Consider the following 18,438-nt stretch of genomic DNA (forward strand, 5'->3'; position numbering starts at 1 on the left):
ACTAAAAAGTTTTCCCAATAGTGAGGCGGCTTAGCATCTAAATCGTGCAGTTTGTGATAAAAGCATGAAATTTATATCATGGGTATTACTCAATATTAGAGTTATTTTGAGATATTGGGCCACTTTGTATTCCATCCAGGAGCGTAGATACAAGAGATTTTCTGTGTTGCACCCGCATTGTTGCATATCATAGTATAGCTGATGAAACCTTTTTATTAATATAATACATGATTTCGAGGTAATTTTTAACGCCCGATCGAATAAAACCAATAGCAATATGCCTGGACCGTCATGTAAAAAGTTATTGCACTTTTTATAAATTGTCTTTTACTCAAACAGCAAGATTCAGAATATTACCAAGTATTCCTTGAAAAAAAGTGGTAGGTTGATAAAATTTAGTGTGGACTTTTCTAATACCATAGAAAAAAATAATAAAATATGTCCATCAAAAAATTTCAGGTCAAAGGGTGTTTTTTTTAGCGAGAAAGAACACTTTTGAAATGGTACCATTGCAACACATGGAAATTTTATGAATTTTTTTGAACCGCATATATATTTTATACATCGTATGAGAATCAAAAATAATCAAAAAATGAATTATATTTACCATGGAATGTTGAATTTTCATGCAAAACTTAAATTGCTTGCTTTTATTTTTTATTGAATTTTCATACAAATTAATGTTTTGAAGGAGTGAGGTGCAAAAGTAAAAGTATGAAAAATAATTGTGCAGTTTGTGACAAAGGGATCAAATTAATAGTATTGTTAGTACAATATATAACCCTCATTTAAAGATATTGGGCCACTTAATATTTTACCTTTAAAGATGTTTATAACGATGCACAGAAAGCAATTTAAATGAAGTTTTGTGAAATTTGTGAATATTAGATGGCTCATATACATCCTCATAGGTGAAATATTAAAAGGCCCAATATCTTAAAATGAGGGTTACATATTGTACTAACAATCCTATTAATTTGATCCTTTTATCACAAACTGCACAATTATTTTTCATACTTTTACTTTTGCACCTCACTCCTTCAAAACATTAATTTGTATGAAAATTTAATAAAAAATAAAAGCAAGTTATTTAAGTTTTGCATGAAAATTCAACATTCCATGGTAAATATAATTCATTTTTTGATTATTTTTGATTCTCATACGATGTATAAAATATATATGCGGTTCAAAAAAATGCAAAAATTTTCCATGTGCTGCAATGGTACCATTTCAAAAGTGTTCTTTCTCGCTAAAAAAAACACCCTTTGACCTGAAATTTTTTGATGAACATATTTTATTATTTTTTTCTATGGTATATGAAACGTCCACACGAAATTTTATCAACCTACCACTTTTTTTCAAGGATTACTTGATAATATTTTGACTCTTGCTCTTTGAGTAAAAGACAATTCATAAAGAGTCCAATAACTTTTTACATGATGGTCGAGACATTTTGGTATTGATTTTATTTGATCGGGCGTTAGAAAATACCTCGAAATCATGTATCATATTAATACAATATTTCATTGCCTATACTACGATATGCAACAAATCGAGTGCAACACAGAAAAAGTCTTGTATCTACCCTTCCGAATGGAATACAAGGTGGCCCAATATCTCAAAATAACTCGTAAATTGAGTACTACCAACGATGTTAATTTCATGCTTTTATCACAAAGTGCACGATTGAACTCTTTTTTAATGCTAAGCCGCCTCACTACAAAGAAAATTTATTTGAAAAAAAAATGAAATGTCTTTCCAAATTTTGTTTACAATATAAACCAGATCTATTAATTACAACTTATCAGTCAATTTCAAAAACAATAAAAAAATAAAAGAAAATATATCACATTTATCTTTGTAGGCCTACAAAATATTTTGACCTCTCTAAAAAATATAATCAAAATATAATTTGCATAATTATTTGGCTACACAAAAAAAAATCCCATGACAAATATCTTTCATAGATGACTTTTTTTTTATCACAAAAAAAATCCAAACAAAAAAAATCCCATAAAATTGGTCCACTAATTTTGCGAAATTATAGCGCCATTTCACACCGCATCATTAATATCACAGCAATTCCAACAATACAGAATGCCCGCAGTAATAAGATAAATACAAAAAAAAAACCATATTTTTTTGTGGTCACCCTGTAAACTTCTCATACTTCCATCTTTATCCGTTGATATTACATTTCGTTTCGTTTTCTCAAAACGACTATAACAACTATATTACTATAACTGTTATGCAAAGCAAGTGGAAATGGATCGTGTCAGTGCGGTCAACGCCAACACTAATGGATTTACAACCAATTTGTTTTTTTTTCCTTTTTCTCTATTTGTTTCTTTATTTTTACTTATTTTTGATTTAAGATTTCCGTAACTCTGCTGATATAATTTTTATTTTTCGCAAAAAAAAAACTGTTAGTCCATATTACAAACAAGATGAACATCGAAGAGGAAAAAAATGTTAAAACCCGCAAATGTGTGTAAATGAAAAAAAAAAAATTGCTTCCGTCATTGTTGCTAAGAGGTCTAACAAACAGTTATTATTACACATTCAGTTGAAGAAATTAACTGACTCGTTGGATTTTGTTGATAAAAATTTAACAACTGTGAAAATACTCCCAAAAATTCTTTAAGTTTTTTTTTTTGGCTCCTTTTTGGCAGGTTATAATTGAACCTGCTGTCCACCAGAGGTAAATTAAAATACTTCATGATATCACTTATTGGAATTCCTTAAAAATATTTGCAAAAATTCATTTGGACTCAACAAAAAACCAAAGACAAGAAAATTCAAGTTCGTACATCAGCTCTTTTGTTTCGCGAGGTTTCATTGACATATCATAAGCTGTTTGTACTTAAGTGAATTATTTGAAATATTTTTTTTTTATTATTGAAAGAAGACTCTTTTGGTCATAAACACATGGCATTGCAAATATTGCTATGACCACCCCGAACAACGACCTTGCTGTGACAACATATCGCCATTCAGACACCATCTACCGCATAATAAATAAAATACACACAGCTCGCGCTTCTTTCCTACGCACATTTTGGTATAATATTTATAGCATTACTTAATAACAACATAACAGTTACATTTTCGGTATCAGATGATATCACTCTTCGATGAAGAAAAAACAAACAAACAAAACCGAATGCGGCGGGAAAAGAGAATTGAAAAAATAAACAAAATTGGAAAAAAAACGTGCGGCTTCCACTTCCAAGAGTCACAACAGAAACAAAACATAAACACTAGTAGCTTTTGTGGAGCAATGTGCTTAAACTTAAGCCGATGTGGGTTTTTTTCAGAGCTTTTGTTGAGTCTGCAAAGACACAGACAATATCGAGGATAACCCCGAAACAATTTTGTGCAGGAGAGCAAACCCTACCCCAATATCAATGTCGTGACGAAATTGAATCAAGGTTTTAAGTTTTGTTGTTGTTCATATATATTTTTGAGTGTGGGCTTTGTGGAAAGAAAGAAAGCTTTTTTGCATGAAGATCGACATGAAGAAAAGACTACGACAACAACGACGACGAACAACGGTTGCACGTATAAGATTTGAGTAAAGGTTAAAAAAAATTATGTGTCGCGGTTATAACGGTTGAACAGGGGGATTGTGCATTTGAACAGTATTTAACTCGAGTGTCAAAGATTTGTTGAAACAGTTTTTCCCTCAAAGACGATTGGGTTGGGTGCAAAAGATACGGTGGTGCGTTTCTTAACAAAGGCGCTTTATTGAAGAAGGGTGTTGTGATTTTTTTTTTTTCCTTTGAAGGATTATTCAAGCTAATTAAATTGTTTTGGTGAATTTTTAAAAACAAACTTATCCTGTTCCCCGGGAACCATGAAAACCCGTTGGAGTTTTGTGGTATGAAAATAATTATTTTTTCTTAAAAATTGTGATTATCTAAATGTGAAAGTTGTTTTGACTGTGAACTTTAAATATTTTAAAAATTGTTTAAAAAATGGACATGTAAACAAAGGATGAACATTTTAAAATGTCTATAATTTTTAAAGATATTAAAACATTTCTATGAAAAAGTAAAACAAATGGTTTAAATTTTGAAAGTGAATGTTTTGTTAGTTGGTGTGCACATATCTAATTTAATTAATATTAAATTGGTTGTAATAGTTGATAAAGCAATAAAAAAAATTCTAAAACACTTCGTTAAACAAAGAAGTTGTCTCATTTGTAAATAAAAAAAAACCAAAGCGAGTGTCAGCAAAAGGATACTTTTATTGCTTTTGATTTTGTGTCTAGTATTTATAAAACTGATAAAGTTATTTCATTACTTTTAGGAGTACCTTTGTTAAAAGTTTAAGTACTTACTTTGAAATTATTCTTCACTTTATAAAGCTTCTTTTCAAAATTTTAAGCAAGCCCTTTGCAAGCTGAATGTCAGTAATTTGCGGTTGCATTTTTTGAGGCTTTGTAAGAATTGTAAAATAAGAAAATTTCAGAAATTTAATATTTTATTTTGATTAAAGAATTGCAAAACAGATTTGGATTTTTGTACCAAAAGTTTTGAAACAAGCAGTTTCTGTGTGTGTGGGGATCTGAGATATGATATGTTTCTAAACAATATTGAGTTTCCAAAAAGGCAAGGTACTGCTCTTATACGTCTTCAAAAGTAAATTTTTAACTACTTCAAAGTAACGAATAAAGTGATTTTTTTTTATTGTAGATACATAAAAATGTAGAACCGTGAGATTCTGAGCAGTAGCTCAGCTTGGACAATGGTTGAATGGTTTTTATATTTTCTATGAAAATTTCAACAGAATTTTTAAAAGATAAACATTTTCTTAATCCCGCCAACGCGTATCGATTAGTATCGATACTAATAATTTATTAGTTTTCAATTCCTTTTTTCTTAACTTGCTCTTGCACTTCTTAGGGCAGAACTAGAACATAAAGTGATTTTGAGCTGATATCATTTAATTTTTTTTCAAAAAGAAATATTTCATTTCCCTTAACACTTAAAAAATATTTTTAAAGTTACTGTCAAGTCAAATTGTATTAAGGCCCCTATAAAAAAGGAAAGTTTTGGTGTAAACAATTTTACCGGCTACATTTATGTTTTTTGGGATGCGTAACACAATTTTTCCAACAACGTTTTTCACGGCAACTTAAGAAATTACCATGAAAGAGCTTTTCACGGCAACTTAATAAATTACCATTAAAGTGCAAAAAATGCATTTTGTTTGAGTTTTTAGTGTATTTTTAGAAGAAAAGGATGGGGGTCTTTTCACAAAAACAGGTTTATTAAAAAGAGATGGTTACTAAGAATTGATTTCTTATTCATTGTTGTCTACAATTTAGTATCCTCTTAAGAGAGATAAAAATTCCATAGGTACAGCTTTTCGAAAAAAAAAAATACATTTTAAAGATTTTTTTTATTATACAAAAAGTACCTACGTTTTTTTCAGAGCTCTTTTGAGCCTAATGGATAAAACATACATTGTTGGTAATTGTCTCTACATTAAACAAAAAATTGTTCTCGCGCAGTTATCTCTCTTTTAAAAAAATACGACAAAAAAATAAAAAAAGTGCATTTCAGGATTTCTTATGAAAAATAAATTTTGTTGGATTCATGTACAGCACCCCAAAGTCATCCATTAAAATAAAAGAAACACCAGACCTTTCCACTTTAAACAAAATTTGACTGTAATATTTTGTTTGCCTAAAAAGATACAATGAACGATTTTTTGTTGCCCTTTATCATTTTTTTTTTTTTTTTGCAGTTTTACCAGGAACAACCTTTATTTGATTATAATTATGGGAATATGTTTCTTATGTAACTACTACCTCAAGTTCCTTAATTATTTACGTGTTTAAATTATTCAGTGATTAAAGCACTGAACAGACATTTCTTGTCTGTATTGTGCCCCTTTTTTTGAACAGGTTACATAAATAATGATGCCACAACGCATGATAAATTGATTTCCAACAATTATCAATTATACTAACACAAAATGCGTGCTCATAACCTTTCCTCAAATACAAACATTGTAAACAATCATAATAATAATTACTCATGCATTTAAACAAATTGAAACAAAAAAACTTAAGATTATGAAAAAAACATTTTAACTTAATTTGAGTACAAATAACTAATGGAATTGTTGCCATTTTACTTTCACTGAAATAGGTATTACGAGTATTATTTAAAAGATACATCATGCACATGATATTCGTGCGCATGTAATTAGCACTCAACTAACTAAGTGTTGCTTGTCAAAAGGTTTTTATAAAAAGGTTGTTGCAAGAAGATCAGCTGCTGTCATTATATTGCGCAAGATATTTTTTTTTTCTCATTCACCTATGAGTGGCTTTAGTAATGTTTATTATGTTATGGTTATAGCAGATAAGATACAAACTAAGTACATCTACACATAGAGACTATAAAATTATAAAATTTAGGCATTATTTACCTATGGCTAAGCATTTTACGAGATTCATATTTTAAAGACATCGAACAATTTTTCGCATTATTTTGCAGGTAAATGCTAGCGTATGAATAATTGAAAAAATCTGTTCTGTCAAAAACCAAAGAAAAAGTAGTAAAACCATTTGCTTACAAACAGTTGTTAAGGTGTTGCTTGAAGGAAAGTATTCATCATTTTTAGTTAAACTGTGTGTTTAGTTATCATAATTTTATATTTTTTTCAAGTTCAATTAATTAATCAATTAAATCCTTTTCTCGCTTTTTACATTCAAGCATTTGAAAAATTAATAGATAAATATCAATAATAATGGTAGCTACATATTTTGTATCTTAAAAATGTTTGGGTACTTTTGGACGATTTTTCTTTCTCTGATAGAATTTCATCCTCAATCTTTTAACTTTGACAGATTTCATATGTCCAAAATGAAAAAAAACCCTATTATTATAAAATACTGCATAAAATAAGGAAAATAGTTTTTCTACCTAATAGATAACTAATTTTTACAGCACAGAGACATGTTTAATGTGCATGAAAAATTAATACTGGCGGAATTTCTATAAAATTAGTATCAATTATTTTAAAAAAAATTAATTTCTGTGGTTTTGATAGAAACAGGACAGCTCCAATCAAACAAAAATTAAAAGACTTCTTTCATGATTGGTTTTTGCCTATTTACCTATATTTTTACTATTTTTAGCTATGAGTCAGGTATAATCATTTAGTTCAATACGTTGAACAAATGGTTTTTCCGATATTTTAATATCATTTGAGAGCCTTAAGAACTGATAATCCCATTGCTAGATCCAGCAGGAGATATCATATTTTTACCAAACGACAGAGAATTAAAAATTAGAAATATTTTTTTTCTTTTTCAATTGTACGTTATTTATATCAATTGTATTATTGTTTGGTAATATTAGAATATTTTAATATTAAAGGGAAATGTTGTCCAACCGCCAACCTATGTATAAATACTAATGAAAAGTGATTTTAAGATACAAAAAGGTTCCCAATTTTTTCAAAGGATTGATTTTTTAGAAAAAAAAATTAAATTTTAAAAATTAAATTTTATAAATATTTGAACACAACGGCAACACCTAAAATATTTAAATATAAATTTTTAAAAATCTAGAAGCTTAGCCATATTTGTAAAATTAAAATTATGTTGATTGAATGAAGGGCTTTTGAAAGAATGGTAATTGAACTCCGATTTTTGAAAAAAAATTATTGACAAAATTTTAACATGTCGTTTTTAAAATTTTTTTCGTATTATAAAATGCATTTATTTTCAAATTTTTTTGGCCACATTTATTATGATTTGAAATTATAAAAGGAAATGTCAAAATGTATTACGGTTTATGAAAAAAATTAAAAAGTAGGTATTTAATTTTCGAAGAAATTTTTGTTAATAGAAGCTTTGAAAAAAATTTAACTTATTTTTTTTTAAAGTTCAACAATTAAATACTAAGTTATTTTTTATCCATACTTTTATTGTTAAAAGTTAGATAGCAAAAGTTTTAAGTTCTTATTTGCCAAAGTCATTGAGAAATTCAATTATTTCAATGCAAAAATTCAGTTTTTATCAAGAAAATCCGATGAAATTGAAGTAATTTTTATATTTTATTTCAAAACTGCAATATATATTACCTTTTCCTCTTCGGAATTTAACTGATAATATTTATGGCCAAAAAATTTTTCTAAATAAATTCATATTTTACTACGAAAAAGTTAAAAAAAAGCCATTTAAAATTTTTTAATAACGTTTTTTTTCAAAAATTTTGAGTTGAGGACTATTCTTCAAAAACTTTTGATTAAATTCAGTGGATTTGTGTTCAAAATATTTTTTTTTGTGTTTGAAGTCAGTTTGTGAGAAAATTGCATTTATAGCTTAAACGATGGAAGATTGTCCCTTACTCCCTTATATTTTTTTTCCTTAAATTACCTTGAGAATCCTTTGCTATCATTTGTTTTATGAAATTTAACCAAAAAAGATGGTTTTGTTCAAAAAAAATTTAATTTTAATTTTAAAAAACAATATGGCAACATCGGCAATTTCTAATCTACCTATAGACTTTTAAGTATTTTTAATTACCTACGTTTGAAAAAAAAAATCATCAAAATCAGAGCTGTTCGGCCGGGTTCCCTAATAATTTGCTTTAGTTACTTTACTAAAAGCTACTCAAAAAATGTGTACACAATTTTATAAAAATCCGTTCAGTCGCTTGTGAGAAGATAAGGAATTAAAAAAAAACAGTTCTGTTGATGGTACCTCTATAAGGGTTTCAGAATGTTTGTTTAAATTTCAAAAGCACCTTCCACCTTATTTCGTGCAGACATCTAAAAATTATGCCCTTAAAGGCTTAAGGAGTCCTAACATAATGGTGAATTCTATACAGGCTTTGTCATGGAAAAGTGACAAAGCTGAATCGTTTCTGGGATTTACCCATACAAAGCTGAATTTCACACTATCTCTTAAGCCCTTTATTTTTTTTTTATATAGCTGATAAAGCTACCGAAACCTAAGATGACATCAATAAAATACTGTCAAATTCTTCCAAGCTCAAAATATTTTGTCAAAAAAGGAATTTTTTCGTAATGGTATTAAAATGCAAAATATCAAACAAAATTAAAAGTAATTAAAACCGAGTTTTCAGTTACCCAACAAAAAAAATGAGAAGTAATCTCAGAAAAGTGATGCAAAGAATTTCCTATTAAAACCGATACTTTTTAATAATTTTTTAGGTTTTGTAACATTTCATATTTTAGCATTGACCTATATTTCCCACGCACTTTTGCACATTTCCCTAAAAAGTAAAGTTTTTTGCAAGAAATTAAATATGCAATAATATACCTTCTCGCATATGAATTATTAAATAATCAACTTTCCGCTTATGGAATTTTCAACATTGCCTTACTTTTACGCATTTCACAGTTTTCTGAAAAAAAAAATCGTAATACAAATCCATTTCAGTACCATATCCATATCATTACCAAAATCTACGTTTTTGTTTGTTTTAATTAAGAAACTCTTCAATTTAAATTACCATAACTGACGCCGCCGGTTGTCTGCTGCAACAGACAACACCTTTAAAAGCCGGACATTAAATGAGTCTGCTTTTTGACCTCGTTTCGTGAGAGATTACGATTTTGGCCCCTGTGGGTTTTTTTCCATTTAATTTTGTCTAAATAGACGGTAACAAATCACTAATTTAATCCCATAAAATTTTGAATACATTGAATAAATTTGTTTGACTATCAACTTAATTCGTCTAATGAACTCGTGATTTACATTTTATTTTGTTTTGAGACGATGATGACGCATCTCTCTGACCAGAGTTCAAAATATTATACAATCTTGAAAGTTCGAAATTCGAGAAGGGAATTACTTTCGAATTTGCGCAGCTGACTGCTTCCATTTGGGTTATTTTGGGTTGGTCTGACATCTCATCCACCCTCGTCTCTTTTAATGGTTCAGAGTCATAATATTTGATTTTGTAACATCCTTCTTGTAAGCTGTTGGACCTTAAGCAATCTCAAAAAAGACCTCTCTTGTAGTTGATTAATGATGGCCAAAGGCTGCTGAGGAGAATGTTGTGAGTTATGCAAAAGAAATTCTCCAAATCCTCTCAACAAAAATATTACATAAAAAAACTGAAACCTTGCCTGCGGTAAATCACGGACAAGAAGTCATTGAAATCACTTAAACGATATCTCAATATAAGACAATAACATCTCCTAAAAGACATTTTGGCCACAAATCTTTGTGTGCTCACGGTGCATGGAAGCAGTCAGGTGGTGTCGTGTGGTTATGCAATGTACCCGAATGAACCACCATCGGCAACAATTTTACCACATATGGTTTTAAAGCCTGTTGTTCAAGCCCCCCATTTGAAGATCAAGTATCATGCAATACGATACAACAAAGACGATTCGACGTGACGCTGCTGCGCACGGATAGAAAATTGAGATCACCAAAATCTGTGTACCGAAGAAATTATCAAACAAAAACCACCATCGTCTCGTCATCAAGTCGATCGATGATGAAAGCTTTCGAACAAGACAAAACACTTTCGATTTCAATGAAACGAAAACGAAAGCGAAAAGATCCAAAGTCAAGGCGAGTGTAAACAGAGCACAACGAATTGTTGAAGATTTATAAAAACAAAACAAAAGGAAATAAAAGAAACCAAAAAATTAAAGAGATGAAGAAAAGAAGTAAACAAAACAAACAGAGCTTTTTTAAAGTGATGTTCGAAAAAAGTTTTGTTTTTATGTTCGAATATGAAGCTTAAAGACCTAGTTGAACTACTATCACAACAGCAGCAGCGGAATCACATGGATAGATCGGATCGATCGTTGTTTGTTGGCGCTGCTAAATGAAAGTGAAAGTGGACTTTGTTTGATTTCCTGAATGTTAATTCTTTTATCATGTTTTTGTTGTTTATGTTTTTCAAGGCACGTTTTTGCTTCCTTCGGGTTGGCGCAGGTTAATACGTTTTGGCAAGGAATGTTTTATTAACAAAACCGCACAGGAGTAGGGTTAAAACAAATGTATGGTTTTCCGGAGATTGCGTTTGAAGCTTTAAATAATGTAACCACTTTTTAGTGTGATTGAATGGTATGGTACAACAAAATCTAATCAGCATCACAAATAGGTCTAATCTTATAGTGATGTTATGTTAGGAATAAATCGTATTTTCTGAGTTTTGACACAGTTTTTCATTTTTAATACCTGGCATAAAGTTTCTCATGTCTATATTTCGTTTGAAAAAAAAAATGTTTTCCTAATAGTTTTTAATTAATCAGTCAGCTGTGTGAAATGGCAATTTTCACTTTAAAAAAAAGTAGGCAATTATCAGCATTTTTCTCACGCAATTTATAGTCTCTTTTTCTGTTTGGCCTGTTCATTTTTGGGATTGTAAAAGTATTCATAAGTATTTTTGTTTTTACCATTTTCAAGAAAAATTTGCGGAAATGAATTGAATTCATTCTACTGGGTCAGAAAAGCATACAAAAAATGTTTACAAAATTTTTTTAGTAATCTTAATTAAAGAAACCAAGAAAAAAATTGAAAATATCAATTTGGATTGTTTCCAAAAAAAAAAAACAATTTTTTTTAAATTAATTCAAAACAGAATTTAAATTTTCTTGGAACTTTTTTTATAGATAAATTTAAATTATTTTTTAAATCTTTAGGGAGCCATGTATTAAATTTCAATAAAATATTAAATTTTATCGTTTAAGTTAACATCGTTGTTGAGCACTTCACTGTTGTTGAGCACAATACTTTTCTACATTTCGTCATTATCATCACACAAGTTTAACAAATATTGCAGACTATTTTCCATATTTGACTGTTTTTACTTGAGGGCAAGTTTAGGATTCGTAAAAAAAAATCGAACTCGAGATAACAATTTTACATGACATTACGATGATGGAGAATGCCAAAAAAGTGGGTCTGGAAATTCTGTCTGTCTGTCTGACTAATTCAATGGAGCCATTTCTTCAAACTTGGTAGTTAACAGTATTGACTGATTCACTGGAGGACAAATTAAAATTTTTTTATAGGACCAAATTAACGGTACCTGTTATATAACGGAAATAGAAAAGCTTATTTATTTCGAAAACTGCTCTAACGATTTGGAATAACATTTTTGTGTGTAGTGTAACACATAAAAGCTTCATTTTGAAATAAAAAAAAAAGTTTTAGTACCGTTATTGAAGGTACCTGCCATCGATCGGTTTTTTTGATTTATGAATTTCTGGTAAACGACAAAGTTGATTTCGACCAAAATGTTTATACAGAAATTAAAAAAAAATCATTATATAAATATTTTTAAAATTTTTCAAAAAACACATTTTGGATTTTTTAAAAATATTTCCAAATTTTGTTTGAAAAATAGTCTTTTTGAAAATGGGTCGATAAATTTTATCGAAATTTCGTTTTTATGAGTTGAATAATATTTTCTTAAAAATTGTTTACCAACTTTTTTTTGAAAAATGTTAGAAAATTTTTATATGTAGCTATAGAAAAAAATATTTTTTTTTTTTAAAACGGCTCTAACTATTTTCGATTTTTTTTTTTCAAAAAAATTCCTTTTTATTTAAAACGGTGTTTAATTAATTTTAAAAACAGAATTTATTTTTTTAACACTAGGTACTTATGAAATTCCTTAAAAATATAAAATTTTAAATTTTCCCTAACTTTGTTCAAAAAAAGCTTTAACATTAGAGTTACTTTTACCATAAGAGCAAGTACGTGCAACCCCAGTCGTCCATTTTATTTATTACTGAAAAGACATTTTTTAACGTTAACGGAGAGTCAAATAGATGTCCACTTTAAAGCCCTCATTTTTTCTAAATACGCTTCTCAAAAAGTCGAATGTGGCGTTTCAACTAAGTGTCCTTTTAAATTAAGTATCAGTTAATAATGGCAAACTTCAAAAAAATCCTAAAAGGAGACCGAATAAAAGCTTTTTTGTTTTTAGTTTTGAAAATCATTTTTAATGGCGATTTTACATACATACCTCATTTTAAACAAATATACAGAACAAATAACATCCTCAAAAGACTGTTCAAATAATTTTTTTTATTTTTAAAAAACGTTTAAAATTTATTTTTTGGTGTTGAAAAATAAATTTCATAATTTCAAAATGGCATACCAGTTCTTTTAGTTTTTTTTATTTCCCAATACGAAAACGCCAAAATGCTTAACTTTCTTGATAGCTACTTATTTTGAAATGACAATAATTATTCACTCTGAATCCAAAATATTGATTTTGAAAATAAATGCACAGAAAAAGACTATGATCATACCAATCATACAATCATACAATCTTGTGACAAGTTTCAAATGTAAAACTGTGTCCCATAAAAAAATTTTAACGGCTTAAATTCTCCTGCCGAGATTAGTTCTTTTCAAAAGCTGCAAATATTTAGTTCATATTGACGATATACCAAAACAATTAATAAAATGTCCAAACTTATTCAATGGTTCAAAAAATTCATTATTTATTTTGATGGAAACTTTAGGTTTGAGAATGATAGTAATACTGCTATTACTTCTGGTTTTTGTTCACAAGAACAGGATACGAGTAAGATAAAGTTATATCCTACATGACTTTCAAAGATTTACTGCAGATAACAGTGAGATCCTTTATAGGTTTCCAAAAGAATTTGCTTAAAATTAAAATTTTGAAGGTCATTACACAAGTCGAAATTATTTGGAGGACCTTTGAGGAGCTTGTTTGATTGTAAAAGACTTTTGAAAATATTGTACATTCTGAAAAAACTGTATCAGTTTTCTCCTGACTGAGCCACCAATAACTTCATCAATTACGGTGAAGTTTTAATCTCGACTCTTTTAATATTTTGAGATGGTATCAAAAGAAGAGGCTTTAAAACTGTAGGTATTAACAACATTAAACCCCCTGAATACAATGGTGAAGCTGGGGCTGTAGCTTGTAGCCCAAGTTGAAGAATTCTCAACTTTTTGTTCAGCTGCCGCCAATTTTTGTAGGGTTTTCCCTAAGTAAAATTTTGACAGTACTACAAACTACAGCCACAGATACACCATTGTAAAATATTAGTTTGTTATAAATTGTTGAACAACTTTAACAAATAATATTTCGTGCATTGAACAATTTATTTATTTATTACCTACAAATCGTAATTATAAGCTGTACAACTTTCAATTTTATATTTATTTTTACTTTCAGATCGCCACATTGTGCGTGTCCTACATTATCACCCTTACATCTGCCAAAGCATTAATCGATCAACAAGCTGAAGCCTCCCAAGCTGTCAGCACAAGTGTAGCACAACAACGAATCGGCCATGCCGATGTAGTCGAAGATGTTCACGTTCATGATCACTATGATCACCATGAACATCATCACGATCCCGGCTACTGGAAGAAAAAAGTAATCTGGAAAGAAGGATGGAAGAAAATTTGGAAACCTGGCAAGAAACAAATCTGGAAACCATCATGGAAGCAAATTTGGAAACCAATTTGGGTGCCCACCAAAGTAGCCGCCTGGAAAGATATTCAAGTTCCAGCATGGAAACAAATCTGGAAGCCAGTATGGAAGGAAATTCAAGTTCCCGCCTGGAAGGAAATCCAAGTTCCAGACTGGAAGAAAATATGGAAGCCAATTTGGGTGCCAACTAAAGTACCTGCATGGAAAGATATTCAAGTACCTGATTGGAAGAGAATTTGGGTGCCAGTATGGAAGGAAATTCAAGTTCCAGCCTGGAAAGAAATTCAAGTTCCCGAATGGAAGCAATATTGGACACCTGAATGGATTAAAGTGGGTATACCTGGTGAGAAATTCTTGGGCAAAGATCATGAAGGTTGGGAATACACTAGTCACGATCTGTGGAAGAAGAAATTGATCTGGAAATCTCACTGGAAGAAAATCTGGAAACCAGCGAAAAAACAAATCTGGGTGCCTAGCAAAAAACTCGAATGGAAAGAAGAATGGAAACAAATTTGGAAACCTGCGAAGAAACAAATTTGGGTCGATGATAAGAAACTCGCCTGGAAAGAAGCCTGGAAACAAATCTGGAAACCAGCTAAGAAACAAATCTGGGTGCCTAGCAAGAAACTCGAATGGAAGGAAGATTGGCAACAAATCTGGAAACCAGCTAAAAAGCAAATCTGGGTCGAAGACAAGAAACTCGAATGGAAGGAAGCGTGGAAACAAATCTGGGTGCCAGCCTGGAAGGAAATTTGGCTACCTGCATGGAAGAAAATCTGGAAACCAGTTGTCATTTCTGAATGGTTCCCAACTCCAGATCATCACGATCTTCATCATGGCGGTGGTGACCATGTCGCTGGTTGGGATCGAAAAGACAGTGATCCCAAAACAGTCTGGAAACGAAGTGGTGAAGCAGCAGCCAATCCACCACTCGAAGAAACTAGTAGCAGTAGTACAGCTGTAGTAACTGGCAGTGCTCCAGCTACGGTAGCAGTCGAACCAGCTACAAAGGCACAACCAGCGCCGCAACAGTGATCAGTCGACTTGTAATATGGTCCCCTAAGTCTTAGAATATAGGTTAGAGTATAGGACTTCTTAAATTAATTAAACAAAAACCCCATTCGAGAGTCACGTAGAGACTATTTATGCGCCATTTTGGAAAGAAACATTTTTTTGTCTTCCTTCTGTTCTTTAACTGTCATAATTAAAAAAAAAAAAAAACGAAAATTTACAACAAAAATGCAAATGTGTGTAGACTGATACTATACTATGCACATTGCCAAGTTCATCCTTGTAAATAATTCAGTTCAGTTAGTAAGGTACCTTATAAGGATTTAATTTTATATTATTTTGTTTGTTGAGCTAGTAATTTGTTTTATGGAATAAATGCTTAATTTAAGAATATTGATTTTGTAGGAAAAAAGGTCACACAACATACACAACACACAAACACTCTTCAAGGCGGGGGCTTTCCCGGGCCCCCACAAAAGAACAAAAAAACGATCTTAAACGATATATATTTCTTTATTTTTTGAAGAAAATAAAAAATCATGAAAAACTTAAAATTAATGTTTTGTTTTATTTGATTTTTACTAAAAATAAATAATAAATTAAAAATTAATACTAAATTAATATATACAAGAAGGAAGAGAGACGGAAATCTACCATTTTTCTTTAGCCTCTTCCTCATCTTCTTCTTCATGTGACCAATCTGGTGGTGGCTTTGGAATTGGAACCCATTCTTTTTTCACAACTGGACCCCAGACTTTTTTCCAAAGTGGAATATAGACTGCTTTCTGGCGCCAATATTTCACCCAGCGAGGCTTCCAGGATATGTTTTCTTGCCAAAAACCGTTATCGTTGAGACTTTCAGCTTCTGTGTGTTTGATACTAGTAAAAGAGAAAGAAGACAAAATCAGATATAGAATGCTTTATAAGAGCATTTAAAGTGAGTGAATAGCATCTTAAGTCAAATTTAAACTAGATAACCTCATGTTATTATTCAATATGGTGGAAATTATTATAAAATCATTGTGAGCGCTTACCACTGGCTTCTCAAGAACTTATCAGCTGAAATACGGTATAACATAACCATTCGACAGCAGTTAAAAATATATCTCATTCAACTGCTATTTGTTCAGCTTCAGACATAACAAAAAATGGTCGATTGAACAGTTAAGAAGTCAGCTGACGAAATGTTGAAATTTTACGCACATGTGTCATTGCCTTTGCAATTGTCCTACGAGCTTGGAAATCATCCTCAGACATAGTGAAATAATTTGAAGAAATAAGAAAGTTTTCTGATTTTCTATGACTTGTGAAACCAGAGTTGAAATTCAATAACTAAAGAGTTTCAATTCAATAACAGAAGAGAAGTATTCGAAGAACAAATTGCAACCTTTGCATAAGAAAAGTTAGTTTTTAATTTTGAAGGTCTAGTAGCATGCAAGCTACAAGCAAAACTGAAAGAATAGTGAACAAATCTAATTTGATAAAAACAAGTTTTTAAATAAAAAAAAAATGTCCGAATATAGCTTCATTTCGTTTACTTATTCACGCTTCCTTTGCGAAAGCCATCAGGTAAAAAATAAACTTTTCGTGGGAGTTGAACTCATAAGCGAAAAAAGCGAAACCTCTCAAGTCTCAACCAACTACCCGATACCATTTACACTTTACAGTGCAAATAGTATAGAAGATCTAAATGATTTCTATTGGCCAGTTGCATCAAAGTCTATTTTTAGAAGGTCTGAGTTCATTATTATTGATAGGAAGTTTAAAACCGATCTTACTTTGTGGAAACAATTTTAAATTTTCTTCATCACAAAACCCCCCTTGGTTTAGGTGATTTTTTTTTTTGGTAATTAATTTCTATCAAGCTTTTTTATCAAGTTGTTGACATTTGATGAAGACATAAGCAATTGATTCTTCAAGTTGCCGAAACAGATATTTTTCACTGTAAATAGTGGATTTCTAGACCATACTTAACCCTTCTTGAGCCAAAAGCTAATTTAGTTAAAATAAATTTTAAGATGTTTAATTACACTGGTCTGCAAAATAAAGTTTGTGTGCTGATTTTGAAGTCAAAATTGCACTGGCACTTAAAGGTTTTAAACAACTTCAATATTAACAGGTCAAAAACGCAGTTTTTGGGTACTTTTGACGCCGAATCATATCAAATTTATGTATATATTTTTTTTTTTTTTTTTGAAAAACCATACTCATATGCAATATCAAAAAGCCATATTTTACTCATATCGACTTAAATGAATTTTTTTCTAAAACAGTTTTTTTTTTAAATATATTGGAAATATATGTTTATGATTTTACCAATGGTTTTTTGAAGCAAATTCCAACTTGTGGCTTCTGATTAGGACTAAAAAAAAAAAACATATTTACGGAAAAATATATATTTTGGGTTAAACATGAAATAGAATTTCATTGAAAATAACTTTTTGAGTAAACTTAATCTTTTGAATTCAGCAATCAATTCATATCAAATGAAAATGCAACAAAGGGTTGTCCCTAATGCTTATCAACATGAAGGACCTCGTCATTTGAGGTCCGTTTCAATAAAGGTGTGCTGCAGACATCGAACAACCAAAATGTACGATATTGAAAAGGTAAACATTACCAAGAAATCTTTTTACTCAGGATAAACCCTAATTTTTATTATCTAACCTGGCATTATGTTTAATGTCTACGCTCCATGCGAAGTAGGTTTCGAGGTTAAGATCGGCGTCACACCGGCGAGCTTAGTGTTGTGTCCCTGGGGCTTAATATTCCAATCCTTTACCATACCTTCTGCAAATTCCTACCTCTTATTTTTTACTACATATCTACTTCTTTGGTGAACTATATTCCCATCTTCTTGTCTCTCAATAACCCTGAACTGATGGTTCTCTGGTTCTATTGAATGCTTTCGCATTTTAGAAAATCAGCAAGTTATTAAACTCTAAGCTCAGGAATAAGTTAAAAATATATATGTAAATAAGCTGAAAAT

General features: G+C 30.3%; 2 protein-coding genes across 2 annotated transcripts in view; both read left to right on the forward strand.

Moving 5' to 3' along the window:
• The window catches only part of LOC129921111 (pre-mRNA splicing regulator USH1G), a 522,815-nt gene that overhangs the window by 163,140 nt on the left and 341,237 nt on the right, over window positions 1-18,438 (forward strand). The window lies entirely within an intron of this gene.
• Window positions 3,695-15,945, forward strand: LOC129921114 (uncharacterized). The gene is made up of 2 exons (XM_056002798.1): window positions 3,695-3,880; window positions 14,178-15,945. The coding sequence occupies exons 1-2, from the start codon at window positions 3,857-3,859 to the stop codon at window positions 15,471-15,473; spliced, it is 1,320 nt and encodes a 439-aa protein (XP_055858773.1). The 5' UTR covers window positions 3,695-3,856; the 3' UTR covers window positions 15,474-15,945.

Source organism: Episyrphus balteatus, chromosome 1, assembly GCF_945859705.1.
Source record: "Episyrphus balteatus chromosome 1, idEpiBalt1.1, whole genome shotgun sequence".
Taxonomy (NCBI): Eukaryota; Metazoa; Arthropoda; class Insecta; order Diptera; family Syrphidae; genus Episyrphus; species Episyrphus balteatus.

Coding starts and splice junctions, on each gene's coding strand:
- LOC129921114 (XM_056002798.1), top strand. CDS start 3,857: ATGAAAACCCGTTGGAGTTTTGTG. Junction 3,881..14,177: donor AAACCCGTTGGAGTTTTGTG/GTATGAAAATAA, acceptor TTTTACTTTCAG/ATCGCCACATTGTGCGTGTC.